The 22,872-nt window shown below is 35.2% G+C and overlaps 1 protein-coding gene across 8 annotated transcripts in view; it reads right to left on the reverse strand.

Moving 5' to 3' along the window:
* The window catches only part of DNM1L (dynamin 1 like), a 46,841-nt gene that overhangs the window by 12,385 nt on the left and 11,584 nt on the right, over positions 1-22,872 (reverse strand). For 4 of the 8 annotated variants that reach the window (XM_081130227.1, XM_081130232.1, XM_081130231.1 and 1 more), the window contains exons 2-10: positions 14,085-14,232; positions 11,073-11,111; positions 9,560-9,606; positions 8,870-8,941; positions 7,208-7,294; positions 5,460-5,622; positions 3,293-3,413; positions 1,848-1,979; positions 1,055-1,261 (exon numbers count right to left, since the gene is read on the reverse strand). In XM_081130227.1, the coding sequence (XP_080986353.1) occupies positions 1,055-1,261; positions 1,848-1,979; positions 3,293-3,413; positions 5,460-5,622; positions 7,208-7,294; positions 8,870-8,941; positions 9,560-9,606; positions 11,073-11,111; positions 14,085-14,232 (1,016 nt within the window). The remainder of the gene's footprint in view (positions 1-1,054; positions 1,262-1,847; positions 1,980-3,292; positions 3,414-5,459; positions 5,623-7,207; positions 7,295-8,869; positions 8,942-9,559; positions 9,607-11,072; positions 11,112-14,084; positions 14,233-22,872) is intronic. The other 4 variants (XM_081130233.1, XM_081130234.1, XM_081130230.1 and 1 more) reach the window with 1 other exon arrangement.

Here is a 22,872-nt window from a genome sequence, read left to right on the forward strand (position 1 = left end):
ACCAGGGTCACACAAAAATACACAGACCTATACACACACACACACGAATACATGTATAACAGTAAATTTGAATAAGATCTGTGGCTTGTACCAAAGTCCATTTCCTCGTTTTGTTACGCACTACAGTTATGCGAGATGGCAACATTAGGGGAGAGGGTGGAAGGTGAACAGGACTTCCCTGTTTACCTGTATATTCATTCGCAACTTCCCAGAAGTCTAATCATTTCAAAACAAAAAGATTTTTTTTAAAAAGAGTTTAGAGAAATGGAGATCCTTACTGCTATGAGGAAAACAAATCTATTAGTAGTATGGCAATAATAAGAGACTCTGAGGATGTTATACCATTTGATCTTGTAATTCCACTTCTAGGAATATATCTTAGGATATACTTAGATACATACTTAGATAACATGCCCAAAAGACAGTGTATAACTGAAAACAAACTATCAATAGTATGGGACTGGTCCAACAAATGATAGTATATCTAAAAAATAAAACACTATGAAAATCTTAAGATTGATCATACAAATGTATATGTTTGTGACATGTTAATTTAAAGAAATGATTCCAAAATAGCATGTAAAGCATCTGATTTTAAAAGACGTATAATACAGGCATGTTTATGTTTTACAGATGCAAAGAAAAATATCTAGGTTAATGCCAATATTAGCAGGGATTATTTCTGGATGATGGAATTAAGACTAATTTTGTCCTTATGTATTCTTTTTTATCTACATTTTCTTATTTTTCATGAACAGTTATACAGTACGTATTAAAGAAACAAGCATTTTAAAAGTTAAATTATGAAATATTCTTAAGTGCTTTTCAATTAAAGTCTTATTAAAAATATATAACTTGAAATTTTTATTGTGCTTTACATAAAGAAATTTTAACACATCAGATACCATCCCATCATTTCTACAAAATGATAATCCTGTTTTACAGGTAATAATAAATCAGTCAGATAATCTCATAGTATCTTTTGTCCCTGTAACAGAAGATAAAGTAACCTATCAATCCAGTAGCCAAACTGATAGAGAAATTTCTTACTTACAGCTCTGAAGTTTCAATATATTTTGCAGTTCCTTCAATAGTGTTACAATATTCTGTGGCAAATTTGGTAATAAGTTGGAGTAAAGTAGCACTTTTGTCATCCACAGGTTCACCATAGCTATTTAGAAGAGACTGATACTGAGCAGCTAAAACATTTATTCTTGTCTTCAACTCTGGTAAGCAATCTCTGATGTGATGCATCAGTAATCTAACAAAGGTTAAAAAGGAAGGATGTTAAAGTAAAATTGTGTATTGGGAAGAACCAAACAAGTCAAATTTTTAAAATGCAAATAATGGAGCCCTGGCTGGTGTGGCTCAATTGGTTGGGGCATCATCCCATAGGTCACGGGTTTGATTTCCAGCCAGGACACATACACAAGTTGCAGGTTCAATCCCTATTTGGGGCACATACCCACATTGCAGGTTCAATCCCTGGTCCAGCTGAGTATCAGAGGCAACTGATATTTCTCTCTCCCATCAATGTCTCTCTCCCCAACTCTCTCTAAAAATCAATGGGAAAAATATCCTCAGGAGAGGATTAACAAAAAAATAAAAAGACATTTTAAAATTCACTCTAGCATTCCTAGACTACATAATGATTTCATGCCAACCACCCCAATAAAAATAGACATCTACATTACAAGAACCTACTTTACAAGAAACAAAAAGTGAAGCTGTACATGCAAGAACATTATGAAAATATAAGGAACTGAAAATGAAAGGTCTCAGACAACCTATTGGCAAACAAAACCAAAAAAAAAAAACCTCATTTTCTAAGAGGTAAAAAACATTACCTGTTTAGAGTCCTAGCAAGATACTTTGTTCCATTTCTGTTAGCCAGAGATGGGTATTTCTTTTGAAGGAAAGCATATTCATCACGGATTGAATCAGTCACACTCTTCTTATTGTTAATATCTAGCTGGCTCCTAAGGTTGAAAAATAGTAAAACTGTTCAGCTGAAGTCAACCATGGTCCTCTATGTACCTTGGATGATGATGGTGATGATATAGCAGCACCAGGCATTGTTCATAATGCCTGACATGGATTGTTTTTAATTCTCACAATAATTCTATGTGGTAGGTATTATCCCATTTTACAGCAAAGGAACTGAAGCTCAGGGAGATTAATCAACTTACCATAAGTCACATATTAAGTAGTTCAGTCAAGATTCACACCATGTGACTTATAAGTAAGTAAAGCCTACACAGTTTAGGCCCCCTCATTACATTAACTACAGTCAAAAGCAGTACTCTCAAGTAAAAGGGATTAGACAGGTGAATAAATTTGTCTTTATCAACTGTATATTTTGTCCATGGAGAGGAAGCTAATTTCTACCAAAAAAAATTACATGAACAGCAGTCATCTACAAATACAACAAATAGTGTTATGCCACCTGCTTGCCTGAAAAGAGAAATAGTGGGAATTAAAAAGAAAGTTGCAGTAGGGGTGAGGTAGAAGGACATATGAATAGAAGCAGACAACTGTAATGGATCTTAGATACCACTTAATGAAAACATTTTAATTTTAAAAGGTCTGAAACTCAAAGATGTTAGGTAGTCATTTAAACCTGTTATATCTACTTTGTGGATGATACGATAATTACAGCACTTATGATTTTACAAAGGCTTTGGACTAAGAGGGATCTTCACTTTATCTGGCTCTGCTTTCACCAGCCCTGTGGCTTTGGTAAATGTATAACTTGAGCTTTCTGATTATAAAATAGACATCAACTCCTACCTCAGGGATATTGTAAGGGTTCAAAGAGATACCATTTGCAAACTGATCACAGTAGAGGGTATAAACATAATTAGACACCCTTTCCTTTCCACAATTTTAATACTAGCTATTTATAATTAGGATACATTTAATAAAATTTCTCTAAGTCACATCCTGACAATTACATAGAATCACTAATGCTAGGGGTTAAACCAGTATATTAAAATCCTACCACCTTAACAACAACTCTTTCTTGTTTGGGTACAAATTATGTAAATTTCCCCCCCTTATCCAGTAAATGCCCTTCCATTTTATGGCACTGCTTACTTTGAAACCTTTTGTGTACGGGAAGTTTTCATGAATTTCTTTTCTCCCTTTAAAGCAATGAATTCTTTAGCAATACCAAGATTACAGTAAAAGGGGGAAAAATAGGGGCGCTGTCACATGTTAAACTGATTTTAAAAATTCAGATATGCTCTGAAATGAGAATGCTGCAATTTTTATCCCATTCTTGATTGCTAACCTGTTAACTACTCCAATTATTCCAAGTTTGACTGGTATTACCCTTCCCATTAATACATCCATGGCATCGGTACCCGCATCCATGAGATCAAGTTTAGTGATTACAGCTAGAGTTCTGCGACCTGGTAAATGCAAAAAAAGGAAAGAAAATGGCCCATTAAATAAAGCTTTTAAGAATTAATAAAGAAAAATCATCATCTGTAATCCCATTGGATAGTACCTCTTATCATCATTTTGATAATGCTTTTCTAATCTTTGCTTACGAATACTTTTAAAATCTAACTTTAATTATCATGTATATATTTTTTAAATTTCACATAAAAAATTTATTAGCTCTTAGGGCTTTTCAATAAGCATTTTAAAATTTGTTTAAAATTCACTCATTCCTGGTATACAGTCCTATGAATTTTGAAAATGCAAAGAGTTATATCACTGCCACCTCAAGAAAAACAGTTCCAATACCCCCAAAGTTTTCTTGTACTGCCTAATCAAACCCATTTTTCATCCTAGCTTTACCTTTTCCAGATTATTAAATAAATGGAATCATATACACAACCTTTTGAATCTGGCTTCTTTCACTTGGCATAATGCATTTGAGAGTCATCCATGCTGCTGAAGTATCAATTGTTCATTCCCTTTTACTGATGAATAGTGTTCCATGGTATGGATGTACTTAGGGGTTAGTTATTCATTCCCCATTTGAGAAACACCTGAGTTGTTTCCAGTTTTAGATTACAAGTAAAGCTACTATACACATGTGCAAACAGGTTTTTATATGAACATGAGTTTTCATTTAACATGGATAATTACCTAGAACTACTGACTTAACTTTTTAAGAAATTGATAAACTGTTTTCCAAAGTGGCTACACCGTTCCCACCAGCAATCAATGTATGAGCATTCCAGCTGCTGCTCTGCCTTGTGTCCAACTTTATATGTGGCATTTTTCAGTTATAAGCATTTTCCTATTTGTCCCAAATCTACAAAAATCATCTTTTTTAATGATTTCATATTCTATTAATTTACTTACTCATTCTTACTGTGGGTCATATAGTAAGTTGATTCTAATTTTTTGATACTATAAATAATACTAGGTTATATTATTTCCTTATACTATATTACTATATTAAGATTACTAGATCAAAAGTATGGTCATATTTATGGCTCAAGGGTCTGTTTAAATTAGAATTAAATTAGAATTAAAGATAAAATGCTTAACTGTATTATAAATAAAAATAAAATTTAACTAAATCTCTTGGTATAGTTTTATCTTTTAATCTAAAATGAACATTACTTATTCATATAGTAAAAAAGATTTTTAAAAACCTGAAATAAAAAAAATATAATGACCCTTTTTTATGAGAATTTTAATTAGCAGTCTTAGCACTAACATTTCTTATCCAATTTTATTTGAAATTCTTCTTCAAAGCAGAAAAAAAGAAACATAGCAGAGCCCACTAATCCTCCAAATACTCATGTAAAAAAAAAAAACTGTCCCCTGTATGGAGCAAAGCATATACTGTTCATTAGCAGCAATAATAATTACTCTCAAAAAATAATAAGAATAATTACTATCTTGCAAGCTGGCATTTTATATATAATAAGCAATGCACATTACAGCATTAGTCAAGTATCATACACCAACCCACAGTATGAACTGATCCTTGGGGTTATGAATGCTTCATAAATGGACCTTACCTTTATTTCTAAGAATCCCCTCTTCCTTAAGCTCATCTAAATGTTTTCTACCTCTGGAAAATGTAGATACCATAAATATCTACTAAAATATAATAATCTACAATGATTGTCTACTATGAGTTAATTATTCTTAGAAGTCAGCCATTCAAAAACCCAAGTCATTTTATTTACAAAAAACAAGAAACTCTTTTTGCAAAGCCATCTTATTATTTTTAAGTCATTAGGTAACCATTTACAAGTATGGACATTATGAAGTATTTCTACCTAGCCTGTACGGCAATTTACCCATTAAAACTATTTCCCATCAGAATTTCTATTTGAAACTATAAGCAAAATAGGAAAGCATTATTTTTAAACTGAGTATTAACAGCTAGAGCTATTCCTTTTAAAAATAATAAGTCCTTTCTTGAAAGTAAATAGATTTACCACTGTTAACCAAGCATCTCAATAAATATTAACATCTGTCCTTACCATCTGGATCTACCTCTCTTGAAATTTTAAGTGCCTCTGATGTAGCCATATCTGTATTAGCAGCAGTGACAGCGAGGATAATGGAATTTGGATTACTGATGAACCGAAGAATGAGCTCTCTGATTTGAAGCTCAATATCTTTAGGTTGATCACCTACAGGCACCTGAACCAAACAGAGATGAGCAAGAAGCTAGTAATAAAAATTGACTCAGCTTTTTCCCCCATTTAATCCACAGATTATAGGAATTACTCCATTTACAGATAGTTGAAATTATATACTACAGTGGTATATATGAATTTGGCAATATGTGACAGTCTCAAAATGTAACTCTTGCAGATATCAAGTTTACCATGCTAAAGACCAGTCAATGTTAATTACCTAGAGACAAATTCATTCATTCAATTAGCAAGTATGTACTGGCAGCCTACTACTGTATTTCAGACACTGCTGAACATGCCAGATTGTGTCAAAGTCATGAATAAAAAAAAAGCTCTGCCTTCACAGAGCTTGTATTGTAGTAGTGAAAAGCAGATAATAAAAAACAAATATAACATCTAGGTAGTGGTAGTGCTATAGAAAAAATAGAATAAAAGGCTACAGAATGATTAAAGAAGGTTATATTTTTTAATTGGATTATGCTTTTAAATGGAGTAATCAGGGAAGACCTTTCTCAGATAATGACATTTGAGAAAGATTAAAAACTGAAGAAGATAAGGGAGAGGTACAGATAGGTATCTGGGGTACAAACATTCCAACAGAGTAAACAATAAAGGGTAGAAGATTGGAGCAGGAGTCAGGAGAAGAGTAATAGGGACAGACAGAATACATATTTAAGCTTTACTAAGTGAAAATGGAAGCCACTGGAGAGATTTTGAGCCAAGGAATGACACAATATAACTTTCACTTCAGGAGCATCACTCTGGCTGCCTAGCTAAGAATAAATTAAGAGGAAGACCTGTTAGGAGGCTATCTCAGTAATCCAGCTGAGATGATAGTGGCTAGATCAGGATGGTGCTATGAATGTCTTTAACACATGATAACAAAGAGTGTAGCACAGTTCTGGATATATTTTAAAAGTAAAGAGAGCCAAGATGATTTGCTGACAGGAAGTAGAGTGTGGGATGGGTGTCAAGGATAACTACAAACTTTTTGACTAAGCAACTGTTAGAACAGAATTGTGATTTATTGAGATGTGGAAGATTACAGAGGGATCAAGTCAGAGGTTGAGGAATGGGTCAGGAATTTGGCATTAAACACATCAAGATTGAAGTACCTATTAGACTTTAAAGTATGTATGTCAAGTACAGAGTCAGATATACAGTTCTGGAGATGGATATACAAATCTGGAGACACCTGAATACTGTCAGCATACAGGCACTCATGTATTTAAAGCTGTATTATTGGATGAAATCATCAAGGGGCTAAGTGTAGCCCCTTGACAAGAGGTCCAAAAACTGAGCTCTGGGACACTCACTGTTTAGACACTGGGAAGATAAGAAACTAGCAAAAGAGACTTTAAGAAGCGACCAGTGAAGTAAAACTGTATGTACACTGTGGTATCCTAGAAGCCAAGTAAAGTGTGTTCCAAGGAGAAAAAAGGGCTCAAGTATACCAGATGCTGCTAATAGATTAAGTTGATTGAAAAAATAAAATCTTATTATTCTCATATGGGGTTAAGGAAAAAACATATCTGTTCAAATGAAAACAAACACGACTAAATCCACAATGAGTAACAGCTATTCTTTACCTTGGTCATTCCTGGCAAATCCACAAGTGTCAGATTGACAACGTTGGGTGAAAAAATCTTAAGATGAATTGGTTCAGGGCTTACTCCCTAAAAATAAATTTTAAAACATGTTAAAATCACATTGAAATTTCAATGAAGTAAAATGTTAAAGTAAACCTCATTTCAAGTAGGTAGACATTAGATGCTTTTAAATATGAATTAAACCATGATCCCTAAGACATTTCAACAATAAAAGCCTGATGAAACATATGGAAAGTAAGGCAGCCAGGCATATAGCATATTACACATAATCCTATCACAACCTATACCAATAATACCAACAATTTATTTCCCTTGTATTCACCTTCTTTTCTCTTGATTCTAAGCAGATACCATTTCTTAAATATATTTAATAGACTTAGTACTGAACAAAAGGATAATGTATCATTATCCAGATGTATAAGATTCTTGAGCTCAGAAAGTGAGGCATAGGTAACAAGTTATCCAACTCAATTTGGTTCCTAGTCTTTGAATATCAAGTTGCAAAAGTGTATATTGGAAGAGGATCCTCAGAAAAATTTTCTGGATCTTCAGGTCCCTGAATTCAAATACTAAGAATCTGGATAGTGTGACATACCTACCTTTTCTCTCCCCTATACTAAGATTATTTCACAGACTCTTCACCACTGGCCCTTTACAAGTTTTATAAGCATAAAAAGACACAAAACGTTCATAACTTGTCAACTCCATGGGTTGGGAATCCAAATGTGCAGAGTGCCGGGATTTTCCACTAACCCCACTGTTGTTCAAGAATCAACTGTACTTTTCATATTCGCTGAAATAAAAATATTTAATTTCTCTCTCTCTCTGCATTAAGTAAATCCAGCCTTACTCTGTTTTAAGAAAAAGAGCTCTTTAAAATATATACATCGCCCGGTCGGGCGTGGCTCAGCGGTGGAGCGTCGACCTAGGATCCAGGCAATCGGGGTTCGATTCCCGGTCAGGGCACGTGCCCGGGTTGGGGGCTGCAGCCGATCAATGACTCTCTCATCATTGATGTTTCTGTCTCTCTCTCTCTCCCTCTCCTTTCCTCTCTCTGAAATCAATAAAGATTTTTTTTTTTTTTTTAAATTAAAATAAAATAAAATATATACATCTCATAAGTTATATAATGCTTCTTGAGTTAGAGTAGAATCAAACCATCAGAAAAAGGTAACTTATTGTAAGCAGTATTAAATAGAAAAATGAGCCCAGCCGGGCATGGCTCAGCAGTTGAGCATCAACCTAGGATCCAGGCAATCGGGGTTGGATTCCCGGTCAGGGCACATGCCCCGGTTATGGGCTTGATCAATGACTATCTCATCATTGATGTTTCTATCTCTCTCTTTCCCTCTCCTTTCCTCTCTCTGAAATCAATAAAGATATATTTAAAAAAAAAAGAAAAATGATATAATAGAGAAGTATGTACATCACAAGATCAATAATAAACATCTAAATGAAATATGTGACTATATAAATGCTCTAAGAAACAAGGGATTTTAAGTAGTTTTAATATATTTGTGAAAATACTCCGTTAGTGTCAAAACCAGGATTATGAATTTATAATGCTGACCATATATTATATACAAAATACTCTGAATGACAGATTTACTGATAGATTTTCTACTCTAATAAGATGCCTACCTTATTATTTCCTGAAATTCTTTCTGTTTCATTCTCAATTTCTTGTCGAATTTCATCAAAATCCGTGTAAAGCTAAAAATTATTGAAACAAAAAAGCATGATATTCAAAACAAGATAAGAAGTTCTTAAGTGGGGGGTTGATACATTTCAAGAATGTCTACAGATCTGCTTCAGAGAATTAGTATACAAATTCTAATATATACATATATTTTTCTGAGTCAAGGAGTCATACGTTGTATGAGCTTTTCAAGGCTACCTGATCCCACAACAGTTAATAATCTCCATATAAAAATAGTCACAGGAATATAAAGAACAGCATAGGGAATATAGTCAATAATATTGTAATAACTATGTATGGTGCCAGGTGGGTACTAGACTGATTGTAGTGATCACTTCATAAGGTATATAAATGTCTAATTACTATGTTGCACACCTGAATATTGATGTCAACTGTAATTTAAAAAAATTAAAACAACAAAAAAATCTCCAAATTAAAGAGAATAGGGCTTAACTTAGTGTTTTCCAAATAAACAACTGTGATTAGAAATGTTACTAAGATAAGCTTTTACTTGGAACAGCTGCTTCAAAATAACATACCACACTGCCAATAATAAGAAACTCAATTATCAACTACTTGTACAAAAAAATTTTTCAACATGTTATTTCTTCATGATACTCTTTTGTCATTACCTTATTTTTGGTGTGAAGAAATTTACCCCATTCCTCTGCTTCAACTCCTGGAAAAAGAAAAGCTCCATTTATTGGAAACTATGGAAATTACTTTTTATCTTTATTTAGGAATTAAAAAACACAACATAATTATTACTGGTTCCTATTTTGCCACTAACTACAAGTTCATGAGTATCTTAAAATCTGCTCAATTATCCTTTCACATTTTAAAAATTGTGTCACTGATTTCAAAAACATGACTAATTTCAGATGGAGTTGCTCACAGGTCATCCCACCATTTGAAATCTAGACTTCATGGAAAAAATTGTTCACTTGTCTTCATATTTTATGTTATATTATAGTAAAATATTTTTATTTTTAAATATCTTACATATAAAAGTAGTTTATCTGAGCAAAGTACTCAATTAAGCTAATGGCTTAAAAGAAGAAAAATTAAGAATCTTACTGAGTAATGCCAAAAGCATATATAATAGATTTACACACAGAACTTACGGTAAAATTTGCAATATGTGAATGAAACCGCTAACTTCTCAACCTGTTTTTGTTTTTTTTAAATTGATGTCCTGTTGGTTACCTATACAGTCACAATTTGTTATGTCTATAAAGAGCTCTCTCAGCAGTGTGAAGCTACTGTGTAATTTACATGCATTTTCAAGGTGAATTTTTTCCCCCAGGGCCAAGACTATGTTTCTAGGCTTGAAAGTAGGAAAGAAATAGGGGGGAAAGGGGAACACCCTAGCATATGCACTGTATGGAGTCACTCTGCTCACTAGTTTCCAATACTAAGTCTGTTTCTCCTGCACTTGCTGAAAAAAGGAAAATATATTCACTGTAGGGACTATTAAGTGGTCTAAAACTTAGAGAGCAAGTTTTGCTTTCTTTTTCCCAGAGAAGCTAGAAATGTTTAATTGTAGAAAGGTAAACTAACTTTACCTCCCCCAAGCACAGCTATTCTGCTTTGCCAAATTCAGAATTTTAAATGTCTTAATGACTGAGTTTATGAATAATGCATATCAGCCACCTGAAATCAAAATAAAAATGACTGTAAGATATTCAAATAAATATTTACTGAGGAAAAAGTGGATCAATTCTTTGGTGGAATAAAGGTAAATAAAACTGGATCCTTTTCACAAGTAGAATGCTCACCTACTTGAAGCTTAGTACCTTCTTGCAAGAAGTCTCTTTGAAGGACTGGAGTAATCTAGGTGAACAGAACTCACAGAGGCAAGTACTACATACCAAAGTGCTGTTTTGAATTTACCTTATATAAAAAAAGGCCTGGCTTCACAAGCATGTTTTTTAAAATAAAAATACATTACATTCACCACCAAAAAAAAGCCTTCATTCTGATGAAATGCCAAAAGGTAACAAGAACCACTAAAACCTGCAACAATCAATGTGAATAGGCAAATAAAAGCGGAAGAAAAAAAATGCACACAGCCTGTAAGAGTACATAAGCACACATGCAGGCATAATAGGAAAAGAAGGGCCAAAAACAATGGATAAAGGAAACCTTTAGAAAGGTGTCTTGAGTTTTTCCATGTAGCAGGGTCTGTAGTTAAAGAGAAACAGCACAGAATGATAAGTTTAGTGCTTATCCCTGATATTTTAAACCTTTTTAAAAAAATGTGCAGAAACCTGAATACATTTCAAATGCACATAGCATTCAATTATTTAAACTTTACAACTATATTATTTCCAGTACAATTAATTCTAGTTAGAGGGATGCATATAATATTTTAAGTGATATATATGAAGCATGTTGTGTGCCATAATTTATTTTTATTTTCCATCACAACTAATTCTGTCACTTCTGGTTTCTAATTCTAACACAAATGGATTAAAATAAATTTATTATTCAAAAATTTGCCTTAGATATTTGATGACTATGGAAAAAAATAAATTGCCTGGTCAAAAAGAACCTACAAAACATACCAAATACATCTTTCAAAACCTTAAGAGAAGTAAATATATACAAGTATATATTCACTAAGATTGAGCTTTATAAGGGATTGTTCTTTGAAATATATATATTGAATTTAACAGACCACCACAAAAACAATTTTGGTCTTTCATCAGCATGCTACTTTTGGATTTTGTCTAAAAGGAAATCTGAGGAAAGCAAGATTTTTTCTTACAAATATATGAAAGATAATCATGGAACTCAAAGTTCAAACTAAATCACCATCCCACTGTAACAGTTTAATTTTTTTTTTTTAAGATTTTATCAGAAAATTCTTTTACATTGGCAGAAGTGGGGGACAAACTGAAAAATACTATAAGTCTATATACTGGCACCTCAGTTTATCCTATGTAGTTGGAAGAATGAAGGATCTCATGTTAAGTAAATTTTCCTGATAATTAAATTATACATATTAAACATTAAAATATTTTATTTAAGCCAGTTTTGCTGACCTCTATCTAAAATGTTCCTCTTAATATTGCTCCTCTTAAATTAAGCTATTATTGTCAGCTTTGGCCTTTGCTATATAACAAAGCCCTCTGAGGCTATAAGTCCCTGTACAAAATGGTTAAGAGACTGATTTTTCTCCTCTTTTGACATTCTTCTGATTATGTTTTCCTCACTTTCTCCTCTGTCAGGTAGTTCATACTCTTCTGACCGACTAAATGTTTCTCTGCATCATTCTTCCTAATATCCTCTGGGTTAGAATGGTTTATAACTAGGTAGAATTGTTTATCCTGGGGATAAAGAGGCTCTGAAGAGAAACAAGGAACTATCCTAGTTATTAATAAGACACATGAAATTTAGTACTCAAAATATATGAAATCCTATTTTATGTTCTGGGTAGCTGTGTTGTCATTTTAAGTGAGGTTTTATATAAAAAAATAAGCACTAAGCTTGGAAAATATATATGTATATACAAGTAAAGATATGCAGATTTACTGGCCAACCACCAAGAAGAAACATCAACAAAACATAGTGGACATACAAGCAAAGAGTGAGAAGATAACACTTCTATAGCTGAAATGTACACCCTTTTCTAGAAACACTGTCCACATCTGCAAATAGTTTCTGAGAGACAGGTTATCTGTCATCTGCCCTTTTCAAGGTGGCTGAAGAAAAAGTTAAAAGACATCTAATGAACGCCATACAGTTTATTAAAGTTTTAGTTTAAGGTATTTGGCAAATTTGACTTAATAAGTTAATGGGAATAAAATTTTAAAGTGTTAGTCTGTATATTTGAATCTAGACCATAAATTAGTGCAAAATGATTAAACTCAAGATCCAGAATTTCAATAATTAAAAAAATATAGAAATGCAAAGTAATGAATAATATATCAAGAAGATATCTAATACAATTAAAAGGCTCCTACATATCCTTGGGCAGTCTATCCCAAAACATTACTGTTAACATCTGCAACTTCATTAACTTGCTTCAGTGATTAACTTCCTACAGTCACTATAAATGTTCATGACAGGTCTCTTTTCCCTTGGTGGGCAGGAGCCAAGCTACCACCACCAATGCTCCTATAATAAGTAAAAGGAAAAAAATTCAGATACAGAAATTAAAGTAACTTCAATTTCATCAATACTGTCATCTTAGATCAGATATAGAAAACAGAATGAAACTGCCCTGAAACCAGATGTCTGCAGATGAACAAACATGGTGCTCTGCTACAAGTGTCATTTAATAATTAGAGCTACTTTATAGACTTTCAAACACTGAACTAAAAAAGGAAAATTAAATATATTACTGTCATCAAACATTTTAAACTTCACTAATATAAATGATTAATATAGGGTACATATTTAATAAGCAATTTAAAATCTGCTGATGGGCACAGCATTTCTTAAAATGTTTTCATTTTAATCAAAGAAGTATGAAAAAGGACAGTGCATATTTTCTTGTCTTAGTAATCCACATTTATTATTTGGGGGAGGGGATCTAAAAATCAAAATAGTATGTGCTACATAGGTAAACCTTACCAAGAGGATAGTAAAAAAGATAATTTAAAAAATCAAAACTTTCTAAAAATAATATTCATGTTATTAAAGCGCAAAAGATTCAAACTTAGCAGGCACATTGGTAAGATCAGAAAAGGGAGGTTTGAGATAACATTGCTATGCTGAAAAGCAAAGTCATTTTAATCTTATTTAAAATAAAATCTTTAAACTAGAATCTAAATTATTTAAATTCTAATTAAAGTAAAAAAGAAAAAACATTGTTCTAAACACTAGGAAAAATGTTTGAAACATTCAAGATAAAAGCTTTTCTTTAAAATAACTGATTCCCGCTTGCTAAGTGTCTCGCTAAATCCCCCACTAAACAGCATTAACATCAGTTTATTAAGCTGAATACCAAAGAGGTACTATATTCCAAACAAGTTTACTCAGCCTCCTCAAAACAACAAAAATTACTCTTTTACATGAGGAGAGATGCATACCACTTCTCTTCCCAGGGCTTCTACTTCCGTTACAGCCACTAATAACTGTCTAATCAATTCATGTCTTTAAGTTTCCACCAAAAATAATAATTCTTCTTATTCCAATTCTAAAATTTACCATTTTCTTCTCCTGTTGTTTTTCGTTGATCTTCAGGTGAAACATGGACTAGCTGCAGTATGAGAGGTCTCCGGGTGACAATACCAGTGCCTCTGGGAAGCAGGTCCCTTCCCACTAGGCTCTCTAGCACTGAGCTCTTTCCACTGCTCTGAAAACAGAATATACAAGAACAAAATGAGTTTAACAGATTTTTTACAACTCAGTACGACTACATGAATATAGCAGCATACATGAAATTATTTTAAAGAAAAAATGACTGCAAAACCTTTTAAATAAAAAGTGTTACATTTTCTATTATATGATGTTTATTTCTTTAAAAAAATATATATATATATATATCCAAAAAGAAAGAATAAAGAAGTCCCACTCCCCTATAACTTTCCTACCTTTTTGACAGTCTCCCACCCAGGTTTTCAAAACCTCTATAATACTGATATATATAAAATTACGTCCATAATATGTAATTTACTTTAAATGGGATAGTACTATATGTATTTTTCTCTAACCTGCTTTTATTTTATTGTAACAATCAGAAATATCATTCTATATCACCATATTAACTTCTGTGTTTAACAGTTAAATAGTATTCTACTATGTATAAAACCAAACCCCAGCTGATGGACACTTAAATGGCTTTTGCTACTGCTAACAAGGCTGCAAAGTACATGCTTTGTATATATAACCTTACTCACTTCTTCTATTACCTCAGTAGACTTTATTTCCTTTAATGAAACTGCTATGATTAAAGATCATACAGATTTAGAGCATTCACAAATACTGCCAGGCTGCACACAAGATGGCAGGCACCAAGCTATATTTCCCATTAAATTTGTTACATCCCCATTAGCACTGGACATTACCACTTCATTGAATCTTTGCTACTTCAATAGACGAACACTGACAGCTTATTTAAATTTGTGTTCCTTTATTATTCAAGCCAAGCATCATTTTGGTTAAGGGCTTTCTGTATTTCTCCTTCAGTGATTTGCTTGTTCAAATGCTGGCATTTTATAGGATTCTTTTTAGTTTCATAAAGTTCTTTATCCATATTAAGTATTTAATTTTTTGTTGTTTTCAATGTTTCCCCCAACTTATTTTGAAAATTTCAAAGACACAAGAGATGCAAGAGTATCAGCAGTGAATACTCATATACCTTAACAAAGAAGCACTAATTATTAACATTTTGATACATTTATTTTGTCTCCTCTTACACACAAACATACATTTTTCTTTTACTGTCCTATTTAACAATTACATATATCATGATACTTCATTCCTAAATATTGAGGCATATCTCTTAAGAACAGGGCATTCTTCTATATAACCACAATTCAATGATCACTCAGAAAACAACACAGATACACAACACATCAGGTCCTTGAATAATGTCATTTCATTAAATGTCATTTCATTATAACAGTGATGAGAAAACACAAGAACTTACTCTTGTTTATATCAATTAGCCCATGGTAAAATTGGTTTCATTTTATGTCATTTTCTTAATGTCAAAGAACCTATCAACGACATTAAATGAGGACTTACCCTTCTAATAAATGGTAGAAAATCAAACACTATATAAACCCCTTGTCTATATTATACATTTTAAATATTTATAAATTTTGTTTTTCTTAACTTTGTAATTAATGTTTTCTGCACTGTATATGTTCTTAGCAGCCAAAAGTAGTACATCTTTTAATTTCATATTTTCTACAAATGCAAAATCCTAAACTCATCTATTGTATCAACACGGGTCTACAGAAAGCAGATGACCCACTTAGATTAATTTAAGGACGGTTCATTTACAAGTGGACTATTTACAAAGCTGTCAATGAGGCTTAGGAGAATCACAGAGGTAAGTAAATGCAAGAACCCAGGCTAGTAACAAAGCAGCTCTAATCACCTACAGGCTCCCAAGGAAGGACTAGGACTTTCAGAAGAGAGAGAGCCAGTCTATGGAACCTACATACAGTGAGCCAGGGGAATAAATACCCAAATTTTAGTCTCCGCCTTTCTCTAATTCTTGCCAGGGCTCCCCATTTCCATATCTAATCAGAAGCCAGAGCACATAGGAACCCATTCATGTTGTCCAGAAAAGTCTCACATGAGAGAAAACAGGATATGGAGGGTCATATTGAAAATTATGGAGGAAAACAAGATGGCGGCGTAGGTAACAGCCGCACCTGCCGCCTCCCGCAACCACATCAAAATTACAACTAAAATACAGAACCACCATCTCTCAGAGCCTCCTGAAATTTGGCTGCACAGAAGCCCCACAACCAGGGAGCTGAAAGAGCGTCCAGAGAAGTAGGGGGGGCGGAGACACCGCCGCAGGCCCACACCTGGTGCCAGGGTTGAAACCCAGGAGGGAATCTTGGCAGTGGGGGTTTCCCAGAGGAGTGAGGGGTCCCAGCCCCACAGCAGGCCCCCAGCCCAGGACTCCAGGGTGGGAAGAGACGTCCCCACAGCTTCGGGCTGTGAAAACAGCAGGGACTGTCTCTGAGGGTCGCAGAGGCTGCAGGAGCCCCAGCAGCTCCTCTTAAAGGGCCCGGCACGGACTCACTCGGACGCTCCCTCTGAGCCCAGCGCCGGGCAGCAGCCTGAAAGGACCTGGGACACTCGGGGAGGAACTAACCTGCCTGAAATTGGGGTGAGAGGTGGAGGGGCGGCTTCCTCCCAGGCAGAAGAGCTGGCAGAGGCCATTGCTCCCTTGGCGAGTCCTACCCACACAGAGCCCGCAGCCAGGCGTCGTATTTGAATCACCAGCACCTGACTCACACCTTTGGCCCCGCCCCGTGATTCCCGGAGGCCCCGCCCCTCCCCACCTGCAGCTCATCCGGGCCATTTCCAGGGGCTTTTCTGTGCAAGTGGCCTCTCAAGCCTCATGCTTAGGACTTTCCTAAAATCTCTCAAACAAGCAGCAGTGGGCCCCATAGGGCTTGATAAGCGGCCCCAGGCCTGGCACTAGCGGCAGCTGCATTGGCTCATAGCTTGGCCTCTCCTGGACACCGCCAAGCCCAGCACAAGTAGCAGCCAACTACAGTTTGCTGTGTAGCTCGTGCTGGGTGGCCCTGGGCAAGGCACTGGCACAGGCTGACTTTATACCTCCCAGGAGGCCCCAGAGACAGTGCACCTGGTGGTCAGACTCGACCATGCTGGATTACAACCCTACCACATCCACGAGTGACACATTCAAGGGGCACACTTGGTGAACACCAAAGCCCCACTGAAGTAAATCCTGCTCCATAGGGGTGTCTCCAGCACAGCAGCTCCTTGGCTGTAGTTGCAGCTGGTCCTCACAGCTGACTGGCCTGGGGGTCAATTCCTCCCAGGGACACCAACAGCAACCAAGGCTCAACTACAACAGGACAGTGCACACAGCCCACATAAGGGAGCACCTAAAGGCCCAGCTCAGGTGACTGGGGAGGCTGAGCCACTGGACCCTACAGGATACCTACTACACAAAGCCACTCTACAAATTCCAGGAGACATAGCAGTTCTACCTAATACATAGAAACAAACACCTGGATGCAGCCAAAATGAGGCAAAGAAACATTTCACAAAGGAAAGAACAGAAGAAATCTCTAGAAGAGGAACTAAATGAAATAGATCTAAGCAAGCTAACAGATACAGAGTTCATAATTTTGTTTATAAGGATGTTTAAGCAGACTATTAGGGAAATAACTGAGAAAATCGATAACATAATAAAGTGCCAATTTGAAATGAAGGCTACAGGAACTGAAATGAAGAATAATTTACAAGGAATCAACAGTAGAGTAGAGGACGCTGAGAATCAAATCAGCAACTTGGAACATGAAGAAACAAAAAACACCCAACCAGAAGAGCAAAAAGAAAAAAGAATCCAGAAATATGAAGATAGTATAAGGAGCCTCTGGGACAACTTCAAGAGGCCCAACATTTGTATTATTGGGGTGACAGAAAGAAAGAGAGCAAGAAATTGAAAACCTATTTGAAAAAATAATTACAGAAAACTTCCCCTACCTGGGGAAAGAAATAGACTTACAAGTCCGGGAAGCACAGAGGGTCCCAAACAAGAGGAACCCAAAGAGGCCCATACCGGCCCAGCGGTTGAGCATCGACCTAGGATCCTGGAGATCAGGGTTCGATTCCCGGTCAGGGCACATGCCTGGGTTGTGGGCTCCATCCCCAATGACTCTCTCATCATTGATGGTTCTCTCTGTCTCTCTCTCCCTCTCCTTTCCTCTCTCTGAAATCAATAAAGATATATTTTTTAAAAAACAACAACACAAAACAACAACAAAAAACAACAACAACGAGGCCCACACCAAGACACATCATAATTAAAATGCCAAAGGTTAAAGACAAAGAGAGAATCTTAAAAGCAGCAACAGAAAAACAATTAATTACATACAAGGGAGCCTCCATACGACTGTCAGCTGATTTCTCAACAGAAACTTTGCATGCCAGAAGGGAGTGGCAAGAAATATTCAAAGTGATGAAAAACATGGAACTACAACCAAGATTGCTCTACTCAGGAAAGCTATCATTTAGAACTGAAGGTCAGACAAAGAGCTTCTCAGACAAGGAAAAGCTAAAGGAGTTCATCACCACCAAACCAGCACTACAGGAAATGTTGAAGGGTCTTCTTGAACAAGAAGCTAGTGAACAAAAGAATCTGATGAACTAAATAGATCCAGAGACATTGACGCATGGAACAGATGATCATATTTCAGAGGGAAGAGGGAAGGGGGTGGAGGGTGGGAAGAGATTAACCAAAGAAGTTATATGCATATATGCACAACTCAGGGACACAGACAATGACGGGGTGAAGGCCTGGGGAAGAGGTGGGAGTGAGGTGGAGGGGGTCAATTGGGGGAGGAAATGGGACACCTGTAATACTTTCAACAATAAGTATAAGTTAAAAAAAGAAAATTATGCAGCACATCTGATATTGCTAGGTTCCAGTATCCAGGTTTATCCCTCTCATTAAGTAAAATGGGTGCTTTCCATCATTTCTTTCCTGTACTTCGAAATAATTTCAACATGTTCTTTATGTGTTTGATAAACCTGTCCATAGCATAACTGCTTAAAATGTTCAAAGAAATTGTTCACTTATTTCTAATATTTTGCCTTTATGTTCTTTTATTCAGACCAAATTTTCCAATTGGCCATTAAACTGGTTTTATTGGTCAAATCAGTATTTTATTGATTTCATTTTATAATTTTTTTGATGGCTTAAGTGCATTTTATTGGTTTTCTTTTATTTTGTAATTTTTTAATACTGTTAATTTCTTCTTCCTGTTTTTGTTTTCCTTCTTCTTCTGGGGTAGAGGGATTACTTATCTAGTCTCCTTTTTAAAAACTCCGGGAGTTAAATATTTAGCTTATTTCTCTATCTGGGCTACCAACACTTGCCCCACCCACCCTATATGCACACAACATCTCCCAATTTGAGTTATATCTATCCTCTTTCTTCTATTCTGAATATCGTGGTTCTCAAGGACACAGTTTATGACAGAATAACACAATTACTAATTTGCTCTTTATTTCACAATTACACAAAGTCTCCAAATAATATCAATACTACTACCAATATGATTACTGAAAATAGTTTTTTTAATGTTTTGCAGACCATACTTTCTCCTTTTTTTAACCCTCAAGACTTTTTCAGTCTTGGTTCTCTAACTATACGTGCAATGCTAACAATCAGTCCTTATGTTAATGTCTCTTTAGTCATTTTGATTCTCTGAAACTTGTTCTCTAGTAGATTCCTCAGGAAGGGCTGATGAGAACAGAAGTTCTAGCGTACTAATAACAGTTTGTGACTTTTACACTTGCAATTCAGTTTGATTATATATAAAATCTTGGGCTCATGTTTCTTAAGTATCTTAAATATGGAATTCCATATTAAAGTACATCCTCTCATAAATCCTTTCATAGTATGTCTTCTCTCATAAATTGTTACTGTAGAAAGGTATAATAAATAATCTGATTTTCCTTCCCTTATGAGAGACTTTGTGACTTATGCCTGAACATCTGCAAGATTTTTATTTTTCCTGTAATGTCCAATAATTTTACTAGACTATGTCTGTGTTCTCAAGTATGTGCTATGCTCTTTCAAAATGTATCTCCAAAATTTGTTTTTAATTTAGTTTTATATCTGTTCCCTGATATCCTTTTTTCCTATTTGGGGACTTCTATTGTACATATGTTGGATCTTTGACTGTTTTTCCCCCTTCCGTCTTAAATCAGATATCTCACAATGAATACTTTTTAAAGTCTTCTACTGAATTCTATATTGACTGCATTTTGTTACACTGATTATCTACTTTAGCTTCCTCCTTTTATGGTTACTGATTTTCAGTTGTACATTTTTCTGTATCTATATACTAGATATCTTTAACGACAGGTTGTTATGGACTGAACTGTGTTACTCTAAAATGTATATGTTGAAGCCCTAACAACTCCCTCCCTCCTCAGAATGTGTACCTCAAAATGTTTTTGGAGAAAGGGCCTTTAAAGAGGTGATTAAGTTAAAACAAGGCCATTAGAGTAGTCCCTAATCCAACCTAACTGGTGTCCTTACAAAAGAGGAAATTAGGACACACAGAGACATAAGAACGTGACACACAGAGAAACTACCACATGAGGATATAGCAAGAAGACAGCCATCTGCAAGTGAAGGAGAGAGGCCTCAGAAGAAACTAGGCCTGCCAACACTTTGATGTTGAACTTCTAGCCTCCAAAACTGTAAGAAAATAAATTTCTGTTATTTAAGCCACACAGTCTGTGTGGTACTTTTTTATGGCAGCCCTGACAAACTAACACAGGGATTACAAACTCAGTTGCCCACACAAGCAGCAGGTAACTTGAATGGGTAAATCAACCCAGATTGTATTCTTCTGATATTTTGTCTGCACATTAAAAATATAAAAATATTTCTCACATCTCATGAAATAAAAGAATATTTTTGAGGACTGTGAAAAATACAAGAATATTCCTTATATTAAAATACAAGATTATTTCTCAGGTAGTGTTTTACTTTTGACAGATATGGAAATAGGAAATATTTCACTGTCCTCTTCACACTATAATAGAAAAGAACACATATAGATTGATAAATGGCAACCAAAAAAGGAAACCAGGAGCAATGGGAGCTCTGGAAAACCAGGTCTGACCCATCTAAAACAGGCATTGTTCAGATCACTGGGAATGTGGCCCAGTGTTGTCAGATTTTCTGAATTTTTTTTTTTTTTTAAACTGGAAATCTGGGCCTTTAGAATGAATTCACCAATTTTTAAACACTGGAAAACTAATACACTTTAAAAAAATAAACGTGTCAGTTCCAGTTCAAAATGGTGATGTAGGAGGATCCTGAACTCACATCCTTTCACAGACACACCAAATTTACAGCTACAAACCAAACAACTCCCTCTGAAAGAAACTCAAAAACCGTGATACCTATACATTCGGTAAAGGGCAAAAACCTACACTGAAACAAGTAGGAGAGGCTGACACAATTTTGCCATAAACTCCATCCCAGGTGCAGCGACCCACAATAGAAAAGAATCTAAGTACACCCACACTCTTTCTGAGGAGCAGAGGGTATGAGCCTCACATCTGGTACCCCAACTTCTAAGACCTATACCTGACATGGGCCTCCAAAACATCTAACTTTGAAAGCCAACAGAGGGATTGTGTCCACAAGACCCACAAGGCTGTAAGTGAACAAAGAAGCAGTCCTTAAAGGGCTCATACAGGCTCACCATACCCTCCCTGCCAGGGCACAGTACAGAGAGTAGACAGAAATGCCCATCTCCCCATCTTCCCTTGAGAAAGGTATATTTAAATATATTTTAAAAGCTGCTGCCTGAGGGTCTAGCTTCCAATGAGTCTGAATCTAGGTGCTGACTGAGATCCTTCCCTTTGACACTAACAGATCTTGGCATACTCTCAACTCCTGGGAGCCACTAAGAAAAAAGTAGGCTGCTAGGACAATCACAAAGGTTTGAGAGAGACAACAAGTAAGATCTAGAGCAGAGCTGAACAATAAGGTACACCTCCTATACAAGGCAACTCCTTCAAGACTGGGAGACTAAGCTATTTTATCTAATTCATAAAAACAGACAGAGAATCAGGGAAAATAAAGAAACAAAGGAATGTGTTCCAAAAAGAAAAAAAAAGAAAAGTAATGAAGTTACTTTACAATGAAGTTACAAGTGAGTTATCTGATAGAGTTCAAAATAATGGTTATAAACATGCTCAATGAACTCAAGAGAACAATGAATGAACAAAGATAAAATTTCAACAGAGACAGAAAATATAAGAAAGTAACAAACAGAAATTACAGAGCTGAATACAATAACTGAACTGAAAAAGAGAAGGGTTCAACAACAGACTAGATGAAAGCAGAAGGATCGATGAACTCCAAAATAGTACAGTGGATCTCATCCAATTAGATCCAAAAAAAGAATGAAAATAAATGAAGATAGCTTAAAGAACTTATGGGACAACATCAAGTCGACCAACATTTGCATTATAGGGGACCCTACAAGAAAAAGAGAAAGAAAGGGCTAGAAAACGTATTTGAAGATATAATGGCTGATAATCTCCCTAACTTGGAAAAATGAACAAATACCCAGAAAGCCCAGAGAGCTTCAAATAAAAATAACCCAAAAAGACCCAAACTAAGACACATTATAATTAAAGTTTCTAAAGTTAAAGACAAGGAGAGAATCTTAAAAGCAGCAAGAGAAAAACAACTTCTTGTGTACAAGGGAAATCCCATAAGATAATAAGCAGATTTTTC

This window comes from Miniopterus schreibersii (genome assembly GCF_964146895.1).
Source record: "Miniopterus schreibersii genome assembly, chromosome: 2".
Taxonomy (NCBI): domain Eukaryota; kingdom Metazoa; phylum Chordata; class Mammalia; order Chiroptera; family Miniopteridae; genus Miniopterus; species Miniopterus schreibersii.